The following is a 13,525-nucleotide window of genomic DNA, read 5'->3' as shown; positions in this document are numbered from 1 at the left end:
GGGGGGGAAGGGGGAGGGGGAGGGAGGAGGGGGGGGAAGGGGGAGCGGGAGGGAGGAGGGGGGGGAAGGGGGAGGGGGAGGGAGGAGGGGGAACAGACGAACCACGAACAACGAGTGAAGCTGCGGCCAAGGAAAGAGTGTACAAGAAGCAGAACTGACCAGTAGGCGTTCTTGAAGGAAGCGACCCCGGGATGATGTTTTGTATTAAAAATTTCATGATTAAATAAAAAAATAGTATAATAATATTTTTTGTTTTCGATATTATTTAATTTTAAAAAATGTTCATCAGATGGGAAGCAACCGGGAGTGCAAATGGCGAAGTATAAGCACTGGATGGGGCTGCCCTTTTCGGGAGCCGCAGCCGTCATGTGGCCAACACATGCGAAGGTTTTCATTCCTCGTTTAGCACATCGTAAGCTAAATGCAATTTCGTTTATGTTGCTGGGCTCTGGAGGCAAACAGAGCACGAAGAGGCAAGTACCATGTCCCCAGGGGGCAGCGGTTTTGCCCCTAGTTGATGGACGGTGGTGACCTGGGATAAAGTTAACCTGCGAGCCGAACAGGAATGGAGTTGGGCCGCTGTTGACCCGGCAGTTTCCGTTGGATGGTGGTGGTGGGTGCGGAACCTGAGCGACCCACTGAGAAGTTGACTAGGTTGAATGGATGAGGGTGCCCCGAAATACCGGGGAAGGCAGGGTTTCGCAGGGTAGCTGCCACGGGTGAAGATATACCCCCCTGTTTCACACATCATATATATGTGTGTATAAATATGTGTGTTTATACACACAAGACAAGAGTGTGCATTGCTTGCTTCTTTTTGCTCCCGTCAGGACACATAAGCTGAATGTTCAGCAAGAGTAATTTTCTGTATACTTTGCTCACTTAACTTCCGGTAAACCCTCAATAGAGGAAGCATAATAACAATAGTCAATGTAGGATTTGGAGCTTACCGGGATCGATCCGGTGACCTCACGCATGCGAAGCGCGCGCTCTACCACTGAGCTAAAGCCCCTTACCTGTGGTGAACTAGACTATATACATCTGTTTCCGAAATTAGTAACTAAAACTACTTGCACTTAAACCCCAGTGATCGGGCCACAATGGATATGTAAGGGAGCCTGCGGCTCAATCACCCGAAGAAAGAGGTGTGGGGGTTTCGCTGTGTGGAGGCCCACACTCCGTGGCATTGAGCCCCCCAGGATACCCGTAGGGCTGCTGAGACGTACAGTCCAGGCTTACGTACCCCTGCCGCCTCTATCCCCTGCCGCCTCTATCCTCTGCCGCCTCGTCCCCTGCCGCCTCCTCCCCTGCCGCCTTTATGGAAGGCAGACTGTGCTGTAGCCCTCAGACAAAAAGGAGAGCAAGAAGACATCTTTTTGCCTTTCTTTTACTTGCTCTCCCTTTCTTCGGGAATGCATCCAAGGAAACTGACGTGCTTCTGATCTTCTTACTTGAACAATGACTCTCACTTTTTTCGGGAACATGTTTCTGGCTTTCTTTTACTTGCTATCCCCTGCCGCTCCTCCCCTGCCGCCACTATCCCCGGCCACCTTCTCCCCCGCCGCCTCTATCCCCTGCAGCCTATATCCTCTGCCGCCACATCCATCCGGAAGCAGTGAATCAGTGAACCGATGGGGGTGGGGTTGAAGGGACAGAGGGGAGAGGACCGTGTTGCGCGGAGAGGACCGTGTTGCGCGCGGTCTCGAGAGCATTGACATTTTACCTCGTCGGTGCTGGCTTTGACCTCGGCCCCGAGGCGGGCTAACTCGTTCATCTTGTCATGCAGTCGTACACGAACCGCCTGAGGGATCACGTGGGCCAGGAGACGCCAGCGGAAAGGGGACCCAGAGGCTCGGGTGCGGGGCCAAAGGTCGGCGAGTGTTATAGAAGTTGTAGTGTTGGGGCTGGGCAAATTGGCTTACGTCAAGGAGGGCGATTTTTTGTGATAATGCAAGGTTAGCCCATGTTTTCTTCTTGGCCTCCAGCTCCGTAAGCGCCTGGTCGATTTCGGCGGGTGCATCATCGATGAGAGCTGGAAGGTCTACGGTCAACCTAAGGACGAAATGCAATAACATACGCCGATTGTTAAGACGGGGCAAATTTACTACAAATGTATGAATATAATATGTTATCCGCGCGAACGTATCTCGCGCTCTTTCTGGCAACGCATAGCGTACGCCACAAAAGACGTCGTACGGCTAACCCGTAGTGCGTGGGCAGAGCTAGCTTAGGCTAACGAGGCACCGCGGTCATGCTATTTCGATGTGGCCATACGAGACCGAATGGTCAAGCTGCAAATCTCTTTTATGAAACAACTGGTAGGGACTTCCGTACCAGCCCTCCAGCTTTTGTTTCTGGAGCTAGGGCAGATGCCGCTACAGCTGCACTGGGCTGAATCCGTGTTTCGCTTCTGAATAGCTTGGTGGAGGACACTAGTAGCGTATATCACAGCGCCTTTCGTCAGGAAATTCGTTTGGCGTTGGAAACGAATTTGCAGTCTGGTGGTTGGGGATCCAAAGTCATTCGTATCCTTAACCATTTAGAGCATGAGGTGAGGAATGAGGAAGCAGTCTTGGGAAGCATCGATGTGAGGGTTAGACGTTACTCGGCCTGCAAGCTTGATGTCGAAGCGCTGATGGACACCCTTAGGGCACGTGTCAACAACGACTGGGCGAATGACAGGCTGGCTGTGAACCCTAGAGTTTTCGCTACGGACGGTAGGAAGCCCGGCGTGAAGATGTGCCGTCATAAGCACTGGATGGGGCTGCCGAAGCCGTACGCGGGTTATATCCCCCCGGCGCATCAGCGTGCCCTACTCCGTTTTCGTTTGTGTGTCTCCGACTTGGCGGTTAACAGTGACAGCAACAGGGCTTGGGAGCATCGCGTGTGCGCTGCGTGTCGTAGCAATGGAGTTATTGAGGATGAGAAACATTTTTTGGTAGAATGCCCGGCGATTGTGTCTGCGCGACAGAAGCTCTGGGACCTCGATGTGCCCGTCAATGCGGATATCCGTGCTATCATGCAAGTGGATGATCAGCGCGGCCTTGCGAAGGCAATTTTTGAGATGTTTCGCTCACGGCACGAGCACCTAGCTACCTGACTTTCTCTGCGATACCAGGCAATTGTGTTTTTAGAGTCAAGTTGACGCTTTCCTTTCTCATAAACATTCGTTTTCTTCTTGCGTAAAACTGTTCTGTTTACTTTTTCTCTTTTTTTCCTATCGACGGCGCTGTCAAAGCGGTTCATGAGCCTCCGGGTTCGTTTGAGCCGTACGAGCTCGCTGAAGCTTGTAACATCTATAGCTTAGGTCCTAATTGTAAGAACTTGTCTTATTTTAATTATTGTATTCGTCTCAGTGACTATCCCGAGACTACAGTTGAGTGTACCGTTCGCATCAGAGGTCCGCAAACCCTGAATAACTGTCACGGGTACTGGTGCCAGGGTCGAATAACTGTATGGAAATTTTTTTGGTAAAAGCCGAGGAAAGGTCGTCAATCAAAGCTAGCATTTACCTCCTTGTAAAATGGAAGGTTTGGTACCCTAATGATGAAGTTCATAGCTTCAAAACTGCGCAAACCTGCCTTTTGGGGGGAATTTCTGCACCCTTCCATGCGGCTGCCGTACCAGCGATGAAGGATAGAGTTGAATTTCTGCAACGGGTACAACGGAAGGACCCGCTGTACCAGCGGCGTTTGCCGACCCCTGGTTCGCATTTGTAATTTTGAAGCGCTTACGTATAATGGGCTCAGGATAGCATCAAAGGGGCCCTCACTGTGATCTGTTTTGGTTCGTTGCTCTGGATACATGCATTTCGACGGTGCGAAAAAACATGGTCGAATATCGACAACCGTCGACAAGCGTGTTCAAAAGGCGCATGGCAGAGTTCTAGTTTAAGATGTCAATTTGCATGATGTATCTTCATTCATTGCCATGGCAGCAACTGGTCCAGTGGCCTTCAGATGGTATAATTGGGGCTGCAACTTCGCCGGCATAGGGAATACTGAAGGAATGGAAGACGAAAACCCGGCAGCGAACATCATCAACTTTTCCCTCTCTCAAGGATGAATTCCTTACGGATTTAAACCCAGCTGTTTCGCGTGCACATTATAACTGCTGAACCGCTCGCTGCAGGCTGTGCCGCGTTGCTACGTAATGTACCCGTGTATGTTCCTGAAAATGAGATCAGAATGGCAGACGGGATCGATCGAGTAGACTTAAAAAGCTATACAAGTCTACGGTGGTTTAACGGCAACACTACTATTGCATCGACCAGCATAACTCGAGCCAAAACACCGACTCCAGAGCAAGATCCAAAGAGATTTCGAATATTCACCTCCGTCGCGCACCACGACTCTTGACTGCGTCACCCACACCACGACCATCAGCACACATAGTCAGCGCACATGGTTGCAACCATCCAAGCGAAACCCGACAAAGTAGCTGTACTCCGCGGTTCTGGGACACTGAGATGTACGGGAGTGCATTATCAGTAGCATGCCTGGCGCATGGACGTCCAGCATAACAGCACTGCTGCACATGCTGCTGGCACCAACGCTGCTCGCATGGCGTCACATGTCAGTCCAGATCTGTCTACGCGGTTTTTCTCTGTACGCTATCTCTGTATGCTATACTAATGAACATGCGCTGTCCTACAGATGGCCAGCAAAACAGGTGCCAAACGTTGGCGAAACCTTGGCATGACCACAAACGCTCAGCAAGACCATGGCCGAGTTGGTGTTTTCAAATGACGTACCATAAAATGAACATCTGCCGGCCGCCGCCAAGCAGCACAGCACAGGTTACACTCATGAAACTTCAGACATGCCCGTGCAATAGAACTCCCCAAACTAACACCAAAAACAATTTCACTCGCTCCGCTCCAGTAACCAGTCAGCTATCGGCTTCAGCAGCTTCGGTCACGGATGGTAAGCCAGCTGAAACAGCCATGCATATCGTGGTAACAAATAATTCATGTGCAGATGCGAGAAGCCCCGCGTCAGGACAGGATATACAGGTCATCCAGCACCGGTGATGCCCGTTATTACGGAATGCGGCGGACCAAGCCGATGTCCGCCAAAGCCTAGCGCCCGAGCATGCGGCGGCTATGCCAGCCAAGCTGTGCCGGCCAAGCCGGCACAAAAAGTTTCCTTCCCAGCGGCAGACCAAAACCCTTATGAGGATGCAGACCTTTCCGCACCGCCGTTAATCGGCACCGCCCGCCATGCCGTTTACCCAAAAACCTAGCAATACGCACCTCTGCATGCCGATTACACGCGCTCTGTGCCACGAAAATACAAGTCTGGCTTTTCTGACGCTGCGCTTGCCCCGGACAGCAGGGGCTCCCGTTCTTGAATTCCTGCCTTTAATGCCCCACCCTCGTTGCGCGCAGCTGCCGCGGCTGCCATCTTCGCACGCCGCTTCGACTCCGAGTACATGAACACACCTGCAACAGTGATGGCGTAGCCTAGCGCCCCTTGCCCCGTTACCACATTCCTAAACACCGCCACCGACACAGCCGCTGCCACCACTCCCTTGGCGTTACCAAGCACCTGTAGCGTCAGCGGGCTTGTGTACTTGGTCACGAGAAAATTGGTCAAGTTGACGAAATATGCTAGGCTGCTGTTGCCAAGTAGCCAATACAAGAAACCACTTGATTTCGCAACAAGGTCCATAGCCGCTTGCCAGCTAGCTTGTTCAAGGACCGCTGTGAGCGGAAGGAGAATGGCGACGGAGACGCCTGACATGTACACCAGCAGGCTCATGGGGTCGAGCTTCTCGCTTGGGTCGGTCATGAGGAGGGACTGCAGCACGGACTTCAGCGCTCGAAGCGATGTGGCTATGAGGCAGCAGGTGAAGCCGATGACGCTGAAGAGAGGCTCGCCACCGCTGGCAACAATCACGCCACCCATAATGGGGATGAGGGAATAATATGTAAGGGCTGCCTCCTTTTGGCCTTGCATCAGATAGGCCAGGATGGCTGTGAAGAAGGGCGTCGTGGCACCTGCGTGAAGGAGGACAGCAGCGGGAAGCAGAAGCCCGGCAAACATTTTTTGCCATTTTTGTACGGATATGGCCTCTGTGCCAGGCTTCATCCAGTGGCCGAGCCAAGCAAAGGAGCAGGTCTCCAGCCCCAATCGCATTTGGTCGCGTGCCCATACCCCTTGTTGACTCTGACGGAGGAGCCCTTAGGCTGTCCGTGCTTCAGGTCTACAGATCGCGCGCGCAGGAAGGCATTCAGGCATCTGACCCAAGTGGAGAAGAGTTTTCCTTTTGGCTCAGGAACAGCAAAAGCTAAGATGCACTAAAACAGATGTGCAAAGCCAGCTGCGGGCCAAGGACACCACTTTGAACTTGCTGCCAGAGCCCCCTGTCACCCTCCGTGAATAATTAAACCATCAGACAGGTCCCCTCCACATCCCATGGCTCGTGTATTGCATCATGGGGCGAACCCCGAAATTTTTTGAACTTACCAATAGCCTGGTTGAACGAAACTGGGATGAACTTTAAACTGACGTTGCCCAGGACTACCGTAGTGCAGAAGACAGCTGAAAGGATCACTATCTTGTAGGCTTGCTGTCTAGACTTGATTGGTTTCAGAGGTAAAACTTGAGAAACTGACGCCAGCAGCCCGATCGATAAAGATGCTAGCATATGACATAGTGTCAGGAAAACGGGGTAATGGAATCCCGTGCTGGAGAGAAGATACTTGTTGAGGATTAGCACGCCGATGTTTGAGCAATACCATGAGAGAATTGCCAAACTGGTCACCAAAAATGAGGCAGGTTGGCTAGTTATCACGGCACCGCCCGACATGGTGCCCTTTGCACCGGAATTGATGATAGCAACCTCGCTTGAAATCGGGAACAATAAGGCTTTTGTGCGAAAATACGCCCAGGGAAATATTGATACTGACCGTATTTGGCCTATCCGCCCGCATCCAGAGGGCATCGTACTGAAGTTGAATTTCATGGTGATTTATAGTGTGGATGTCGGACATTCGGCCTGAACTTGGCCTCGGGGATGTACGGCAAATCGACTGCATGAAATTTTCATTTCGCGCGCTGCATGCATCGACCATCGCGCTCGCCTGGTTCAGGTGGAATAATTACTTGCTGCCGGCTACTAATCTAAGGTTGTTCTCTAAAAGGTTGTTCTCTGGGTCTTAAGGAGGATAGCGTCATTAACGACCTTTGGACTGACATGTTGCAACTGTGTACAACTTCCTTCGGCAGAAGGGAAGGAACAACAGAGAGGCACAAAGTAGCAACGGCCGAAGTTACAAAGGCAATAGAGTGCATAGCGGTTGCAAAATTCGTTAAAGCGACTGGAGGCCACCGAAAGTTACACCATCGAGGCACACCATGGCGAGCTCGTCGCCTCCCTGATCGAGGCGCCTGATCGAACGTTTGAGTTACCCTTCATTTAACGAAAGCGCTTGAACAGCGCAACACACCATCGAAGGAGAACGGCGATGGCCTATACGATAGCCTGCACAAGGCCAAGACCCTCGACTATTCGCCACCTGGCCACCAACCACCGACCAACGTCGCCATGCCTTAGTCACCCTACCCAACTACCATGCATCATCAATCCGTTCCTTCACGGACTTCTTTCCGTCAGGCAAAGCCTGCTGCTCCCGTCGCTCAAGCATCTCCTTGTACTCCTCCTTGGGAACCTTCTTCACCCGGAACCATGGCGAGCCTGCATAATTTTGATTCATGAGGGCACAGGAACCGTGCGGATACACGGCTAATATAGGCGTTGCATGTCGGTCGCTGTCAATTCCGTTCAGGTAAGTGTTGCGTAAAGACCTTGCGCACATAACACAACGCCCGATTCTTACACCGACAGCCAACCCGAACATAGCCCACAAACCCAGCGCCTCAAACCCGCATGTATACGATGCAGTATCCTCAGGACTCCTCGCGCAAGTCATTCATACTATCCCAACAAAGTATAATGCCGCCATCTCACATTTTTTGCTTTAGCAGGATGTGCAAAGCCACCGACCCACCTGGTGACTGGCTCGGCATGTAAGGCTCCGTCTCAGGCTTCTTGAACCGCCAAGACGGCGTCTCCGTCAGGAAAGCATCACCGTCCATGATGTTGCGCTGAATCAAATCTTCGCTGTCCGTCACAAACTCTTCCTTGCCCTGAATGCCCCAAAAATGCGCGTCAGATGCAGGACGGAAACGAGACAAAATTAGGGAAGGTAACAAGCGAATGATGAACGCACCCTACCATGGGGCTGAGTAATAACGCTGCCTGCTAGAAGGCAAGGTATGACCGATAACTTCGGGATCTCAAGATTCTGGTGCTCTTTTGTAATGGGCAAAACTCAACATAATTTGGGACCCTTCCGGGGGACTAATACACCTTACCACCGCGCACCAAGTGTCCAAGGCCCCGCACATCAGGGACAAGGCCTAGAAAAGCGGACAACAGCTACAGCCGCAATATTTAAGTTAAATAATGCAATTTATGAATATTACAGTTATATATATAGTATAAATACCTGCCAAGCGGTGATAACAAGGTCAGCCAAAAATCTGGCCCCGATGTAGCAAGCAGACAGCAAACATTGAGAAATGAAACCCGCAGTCCTAAAACATGCCATCCCTGGTGAGATGCACGTCGACCCAGATCGGATCAAGTGCCAATCCTAGCATCGGGGCTATGGCGTCCACCAGCGATTCCCATCGCTGGGATTGAAATGGCCCCACCCAAAACACTGTTGCAACCTCCGCTCGCTCGCATCGCGTGCCACTCATAAGGCTATACACGCATGTGAAGAGGTGCGCCTCGTTCCGGCCCACCGTCCCTGTCCCAAAATCCAAGCAAGGATTTTCCCTTAAGGCTGCTTGCCTGCCATCCAAGACCCCTGACAACTAGCAACGCCCACCAGCAAACTTACCCAGTGTGCTGGGTCCCCAACATCGCCACTGGCACACAGCAGCACCCTTTTACAGGTATAGCGTTGTGTACAATATGAAGTAGATAATGATAGGTATCAAGAAGTGAAATATAGCCCGGTCCCCCAGAAACAGTAAGGATGCTTTTACCGGCAACAGAAACGCACCCGGCCATTCCTTAACCCTCTCCTCTCCTGTCCTCCTACACCTTCGCCTGCCTCACCTTGGGGAACTTTTTTAGGCTCCCCTTGACGTTGAACACGGCCTCCTCGCCGCCAACGATGTGGTCAATGATGCCGTACTCCTTGGCCTCCAGCGGGGACATGTACCGGTCGCGATCCGTGTCTTCCTCAATCTTGGCCAGTGGCTGCCCGGTGTAATCAGCCATGATGCGGTTTAGGTTGGCCTTGTGGTACATGATTTCCTTAGCCTGTGAGCGACCAGGAAAGGCAAAACCAACAGAAAGGAAAACGACGTGGGTGCTTGATGCAGGGATGTCCAACAGTTTGGACCTTTGCCTTTATGCAAACAGAGCTTAAGACAGCTTTGACTTGATTATTTTTTCTGCTTGGTTTGTGAAGGACGAAACGCCGAAGCGAGAAAAGCGTTGGCCACAGATCAGGTCTGCCACGGGGCTGGGTGCAATCGGTGTCAGAGCAAAACATGGGATAAGCGATGCTGGGAAGGCCGCTGGGAACCACCACCAGCACCACAATCACTGCGCTTCCAGGAGGGAGGTGATGGGCAGCCCAGAGGTGTGTGTAACGGACCCGAGCGGAGCCGGGTAGCGGAATTTCCGTCTCTGGTGACCATCCTTTGACTCGGGGCTAAAACACGAGGCTCGAGAAACCAGGCGAGTGAAGTCCCAGTAGGGACAGGGCCATCAGGTCAGGGCCGATGCATGGTGAGACGCTCAACAAGGAGACCCACGCGGCTGCGAGGAGGTCGTGGAATTAGGGCGCTCTGCAAGTGAGTGACCCCCGGCCATCTTTTGACTGACATGGTGACATGGCTCGAGACAGCGGATTGCAACGAAATTGCAACCACTCCGCACACAAGCGAAAAAGGATAAAGACAAAAGTTACGTAAAAACGAACAGTCAACGACCAGAGGCTCTTTCTACAGAACCAATGTCGAGCCCACTTTGCAAAGGCCTCTGCCAGCAGGACGAGTTCAGTGGTCTCTTCCTGCCTGGGCAAGACAGGCCGTAGCGCAACTACCGGGAGCACAACGTTATATGCACACAGACGCACAAACACGTGTGGGGGAATCGGCGACTGGGCCAGCAGAAAGGGTAGGTACTAGAGGTTGTGTTGCAATCTCCTGAACCCCAACTACAGACACCGTAAGTCTGCAACGACAACTCTGCAATGTCTGCCCCCGAAACATCGCCCGGGTTAAAAACAAAGGCGGAATCGTTTCCACGGGTGTGGCGCTGCCGTGCGTTTGTACGAACGAACGAATCACATTCCATTCTGGCTTCACAGGGCACCCGACGAGGGCAAGAGGCAAGTAGCCGTTCATGAGCCGTGTACCCCTCTCCATCTCTCCCCCCCCACACGCACACACACACCCCAGGGGCCCCCGAGCAGGAGACCCTCCCCCCACAATATACACACACTCTCTCCCCGCATATTCTGCCGCCATCCCACGCGCTTAGCCAGGCTCTAAGCCACTACGCGGTGTAACGTTTTGACCACTGCGTATGTCAGTAGGCCGTTGCGTGGGCAGCCGGGGGGGCACTCCTGCAGGCGGCAGTCCGCTGCAGCCGTTGCCTGCTACTGCGGGATATCGGGACCCTCTTCCGTGTCGAGGCCAACGCGCTCGTCCCGCTAATCCCATAATCCTGATACCTAAGTGTGCGTGTATGAATACGTGCATAAATAAACAGCGCGAGCTCACATTTCAGGAGGAGCTATGGGCTGCTCGCAACGCTTCTTCAGCGGATTATCATTCTCGCGATAGTGGGCTACGGCTATGTGACAGCTGATGCCACCAAACCGCCAGCAATGCCACCCAACCGGACCGCAATCACCCGCGTAACCCGCCACAGTCGGTTGCCATCCTACTTTCATGAAGCATGAGAAGACGTGGAATTCGCGGGGAACAGAAAAAGTGCGGCCACAATACGCAATACTGTTTTAAGGCCTCGTGCCGGGGGCCCCGATAGCGGATTTCATCGTGAGGTAAAAAGAATGCAGGAGAGGATGAGAACTGGGGGGGAGGTCCCAACTGGTTACGCGTTCCGCACAATCACAGTGCAGCAGCCCTCTGGCCCTGTGCTATGGCGCTACGTGCACTGCAGAATTCAGGGGCATAACCCACAGACCACATCCGCACATCCTTGACGAGGCAATTCGTGGCAGCAGGGGTGCACTTGGGACAAGGGGATATAACACGTTTCCGTCGCCGCAAATAGTAGGATTCAGCCCCCTTGTTCTGCCCGTAGCTAAATCTCGCTGTGATTGCATGTGGATTTCTTTGGGATGCGCGGTGACGGTAAAGAGATTCAAACCCACCTGGATTTCAATGTCCACGGCCTGGCCGCTGGCACCCCCCAGGGGCTGGTGAATCATGATGCGCGAGTTCGGCATGCTATGGCGCTTGCCGCGCTTTCCGGCACCCAGTAGAAAGGCGCCCATGGATGCGGCGAGGCCAAAGCAGTAGGTGTGCACGTCCGCGCGGCAGAGCATCATCGCGTCGTAGATGCCCATGCCCGCCGTTACGGATCCACCTGCGTCCCCAGGTGTTTATTAGAACCAGTAGGCGTGTGCAATGTGCGGGTTTTAAGGCTTAAGCGCAAGCAAGCCGGCGCCCGGATGTGCAGACGGCGTTCCGCGACTTGAGGTTGCACGTACCCGGCGAGTTGATGAACATCTTGATGTCCTTTGTTGGATCTTGTGAGTCTAATAGCAGAAGTTGGCTAATAAGAGCGTCAGCGCCGAAGTCCTCCACCTCGCCGCCCAGGAACACTATGCGCTGCCGCAGAAGAAGGCCAAAAGGGTCACCCTGCATCTCCGCAGTCCTTGGTGCCACAATGGGCTGAGAGTTTGCTTGGATCCATGGGCGGTCCCAGCCCTTGGGCTGCTGGCTAGAGTGCTGTGGAGTCCAAAGCTGTGCGCGCACACGCAACCCAGGCACTCGCCGTCTGGTGGATCCGTTGGCAAGGGGGCATGTGCCCTGAAGCCCGCCCAGAGAGGCGGTGACGACCATTGCACTGTCTCGCAATGCTCACTAACGGTGCCTCGTAAAAATAGTGGCGGCAGACGAGAGCGCAAAGCGACCTATAATTCACGTCGCTGTAGCGATCAGTGCAAAATAATGTCCATCGTCCTTTTCCTTTTCTGGCGTTCAGCGTTGTGTACTGCATGCCGCCCAACCCTGGTTGCAATGTGCAGCGTGCGCTAGGTCCATGCTAGTCTTTGTCCCTCCCTTAGGTGCTGAGTACCATATGAAATAGTTATTATTACAGCCATCTGTGTCTGGACAGGAGCGGAGTGCGGGTACCGAACTGATGTTTATATTTACCAACTTCTCGCTTTTAATGGCTTAACTTTCTGTGAGGGGACATATCCACCCTATGCTTGATAACATTTGTTTGGTGATAAGCCGACACAGAGCGGTCATACTGGTACACGCTGCACACCCATCGTGTCTTCTTGCCCATTCAGCTGGCACTTGATGGCCGCGAATGAATTAAATTTGAACCAACTTCGGGTGAGTCGCTGGCAGCTTTCCGCGGACGGCCTGCGGAGCTTTGGGCTGTACTGACCATCTGACGACCCCTGGCAGCGCCGTGTCAGTGCTCTACGCAAGCCTGACCTCATCGAATGCCTGGAACGGCTCGGCATGCGAAAATCCGGGAATAAGCCAGAGCTCCAACAGCGGCTGCTGGACATCTTTGAGGATTCTTACCACCTGTAAGCCCACAACTCCCGCACTCTGCACAACCAGCTCATTAAAACCGTGATGATTTCCAGGCCGCCGTGTCTTTTACCTTGTTGTTACGGCTTCGGGACGGCTTGGTTGTGCACCGGGGTCGTGCAAGGACTGAGAGCCGGCCCAGTATCAAAGTACCGATTCCGAAACTCCTCTCGCTTTACACGCCAACGTCCATATGGTAGCGACCGAACGATATCAAGTCGACAAACTCTTCCTTGCGCACTTAGGAGGGTTCCTCCCTTGGGGGTCGCCGACGCCGACGCTCTTTTGCGCGGGGCGTTTTGGGGATTGCGGGATCCTGCAGACATCCACCATGCATGACGCAGGACGAAGCAGAAGCAGGACGAACACAGCATCTCAATCAAATCAAATCTTCGGCATGGCTACCCGAAGCTGGACAACAAATCCTGTGCCAGCCTTGCTGGGCACCCTTCCCGAGGCACCAAACCCCTCCCCGGGGGGTTTGGTGGGGAAACTGTGCTAGCAACTCCCCGCCTCAAAACCCCATCTCAGCGCAAGCTACATGCATACATACATACATACATACGTGCGCAGACAAGACACGCGAAGGCCCTTAGCATCTTGAGGCACACTCGCCCTCTTCCCCCCGGCAGCGTCAACAACGGACACGGACCCCCTCGGGATGTCTGCGCCTGACGCGCACAGCGCAC

At 53.2% G+C, this 13,525-nt stretch overlaps 3 protein-coding genes across 3 annotated transcripts in view; 1 reads left to right on the top strand and 2 right to left on the bottom strand.

Moving 5' to 3' along the window:
• Positions 1–5,267: 5,267 nt before the first annotated feature.
• VOLCADRAFT_79860 (plastidic phosphate translocator) lies at positions 5,268–6,936 on the bottom strand (the record flags this gene model as incomplete). Its single annotated transcript, XM_002947821.1, has 2 exons — positions 6,471–6,936; positions 5,268–6,001 (listed from the first exon to the last, which is right to left on the bottom strand). The coding sequence occupies exons 1-2, from the start codon at positions 6,811–6,813 to the stop codon at positions 5,268–5,270; spliced, it is 1,077 nt and encodes a 358-aa protein (XP_002947867.1). The 5' UTR covers positions 6,814–6,936.
• Positions 6,937–7,262: 326 nt separating this feature from the next.
• VOLCADRAFT_103638 (uncharacterized protein) lies at positions 7,263–12,211 on the bottom strand. Its single transcript, XM_002947820.1, has 5 exons — positions 11,771–12,211; positions 11,432–11,646; positions 9,136–9,342; positions 8,015–8,153; positions 7,263–7,701 (listed from the first exon to the last, which is right to left on the bottom strand). Exons 1-5 carry the CDS (start codon positions 12,123–12,125, stop codon positions 7,574–7,576), a joined length of 1,044 nt encoding a protein of 347 aa, XP_002947866.1. The 5' UTR covers positions 12,126–12,211; the 3' UTR covers positions 7,263–7,573.
• A 372-nt stretch (positions 12,212–12,583) lies between these two features.
• VOLCADRAFT_88201 (uncharacterized protein) overlaps positions 12,584–13,525 on the top strand; it is a gene marked incomplete at both ends in the record, with an annotated part of 6,325 nt that continues 5,383 nt past the window's right edge. Inside the window, one exon of the mRNA XM_002947969.1 lies at positions 12,584–12,629. Coding sequence (XP_002948015.1) covers positions 12,585–12,629 — 45 coding nt within the window. The remainder of the gene's footprint in view (positions 12,630–13,525) is intronic.

Source organism: Volvox carteri, assembly GCF_000143455.1.
Source record: "Volvox carteri f. nagariensis unplaced genomic scaffold VOLCAscaffold_8, whole genome shotgun sequence".
Lineage (NCBI taxonomy): Eukaryota > Viridiplantae > Chlorophyta > Chlorophyceae > Chlamydomonadales > Volvocaceae > Volvox > Volvox carteri.
This window is presented reverse-complemented; position numbering and strand designations above follow the sequence as displayed.

What these genes read in the sequence shown, in the direction of transcription:
- VOLCADRAFT_103638 (XM_002947820.1), bottom strand. Translation starts at nt 12,125, where the DNA reads ATGGTCGTCACCGCCTCTCTGGGCGGGCTTCAGGGCACATGCCCCCTT. An exon ending in CCGTGGACATTGAAATCCAG is followed by an intron (nt 9,343 to 11,431) that starts GTGGGTTTGAAT and finishes GGTCGCTCACAG; the next exon opens with GCTAAGGAAATCATGTACCA. An exon ending in CATGCCGAGCCAGTCACCAG is followed by an intron (nt 7,702 to 8,014) that starts GTGGGTCGGTGG and finishes AAAATTATGCAG; the next exon opens with GCTCGCCATGGTTCCGGGTG.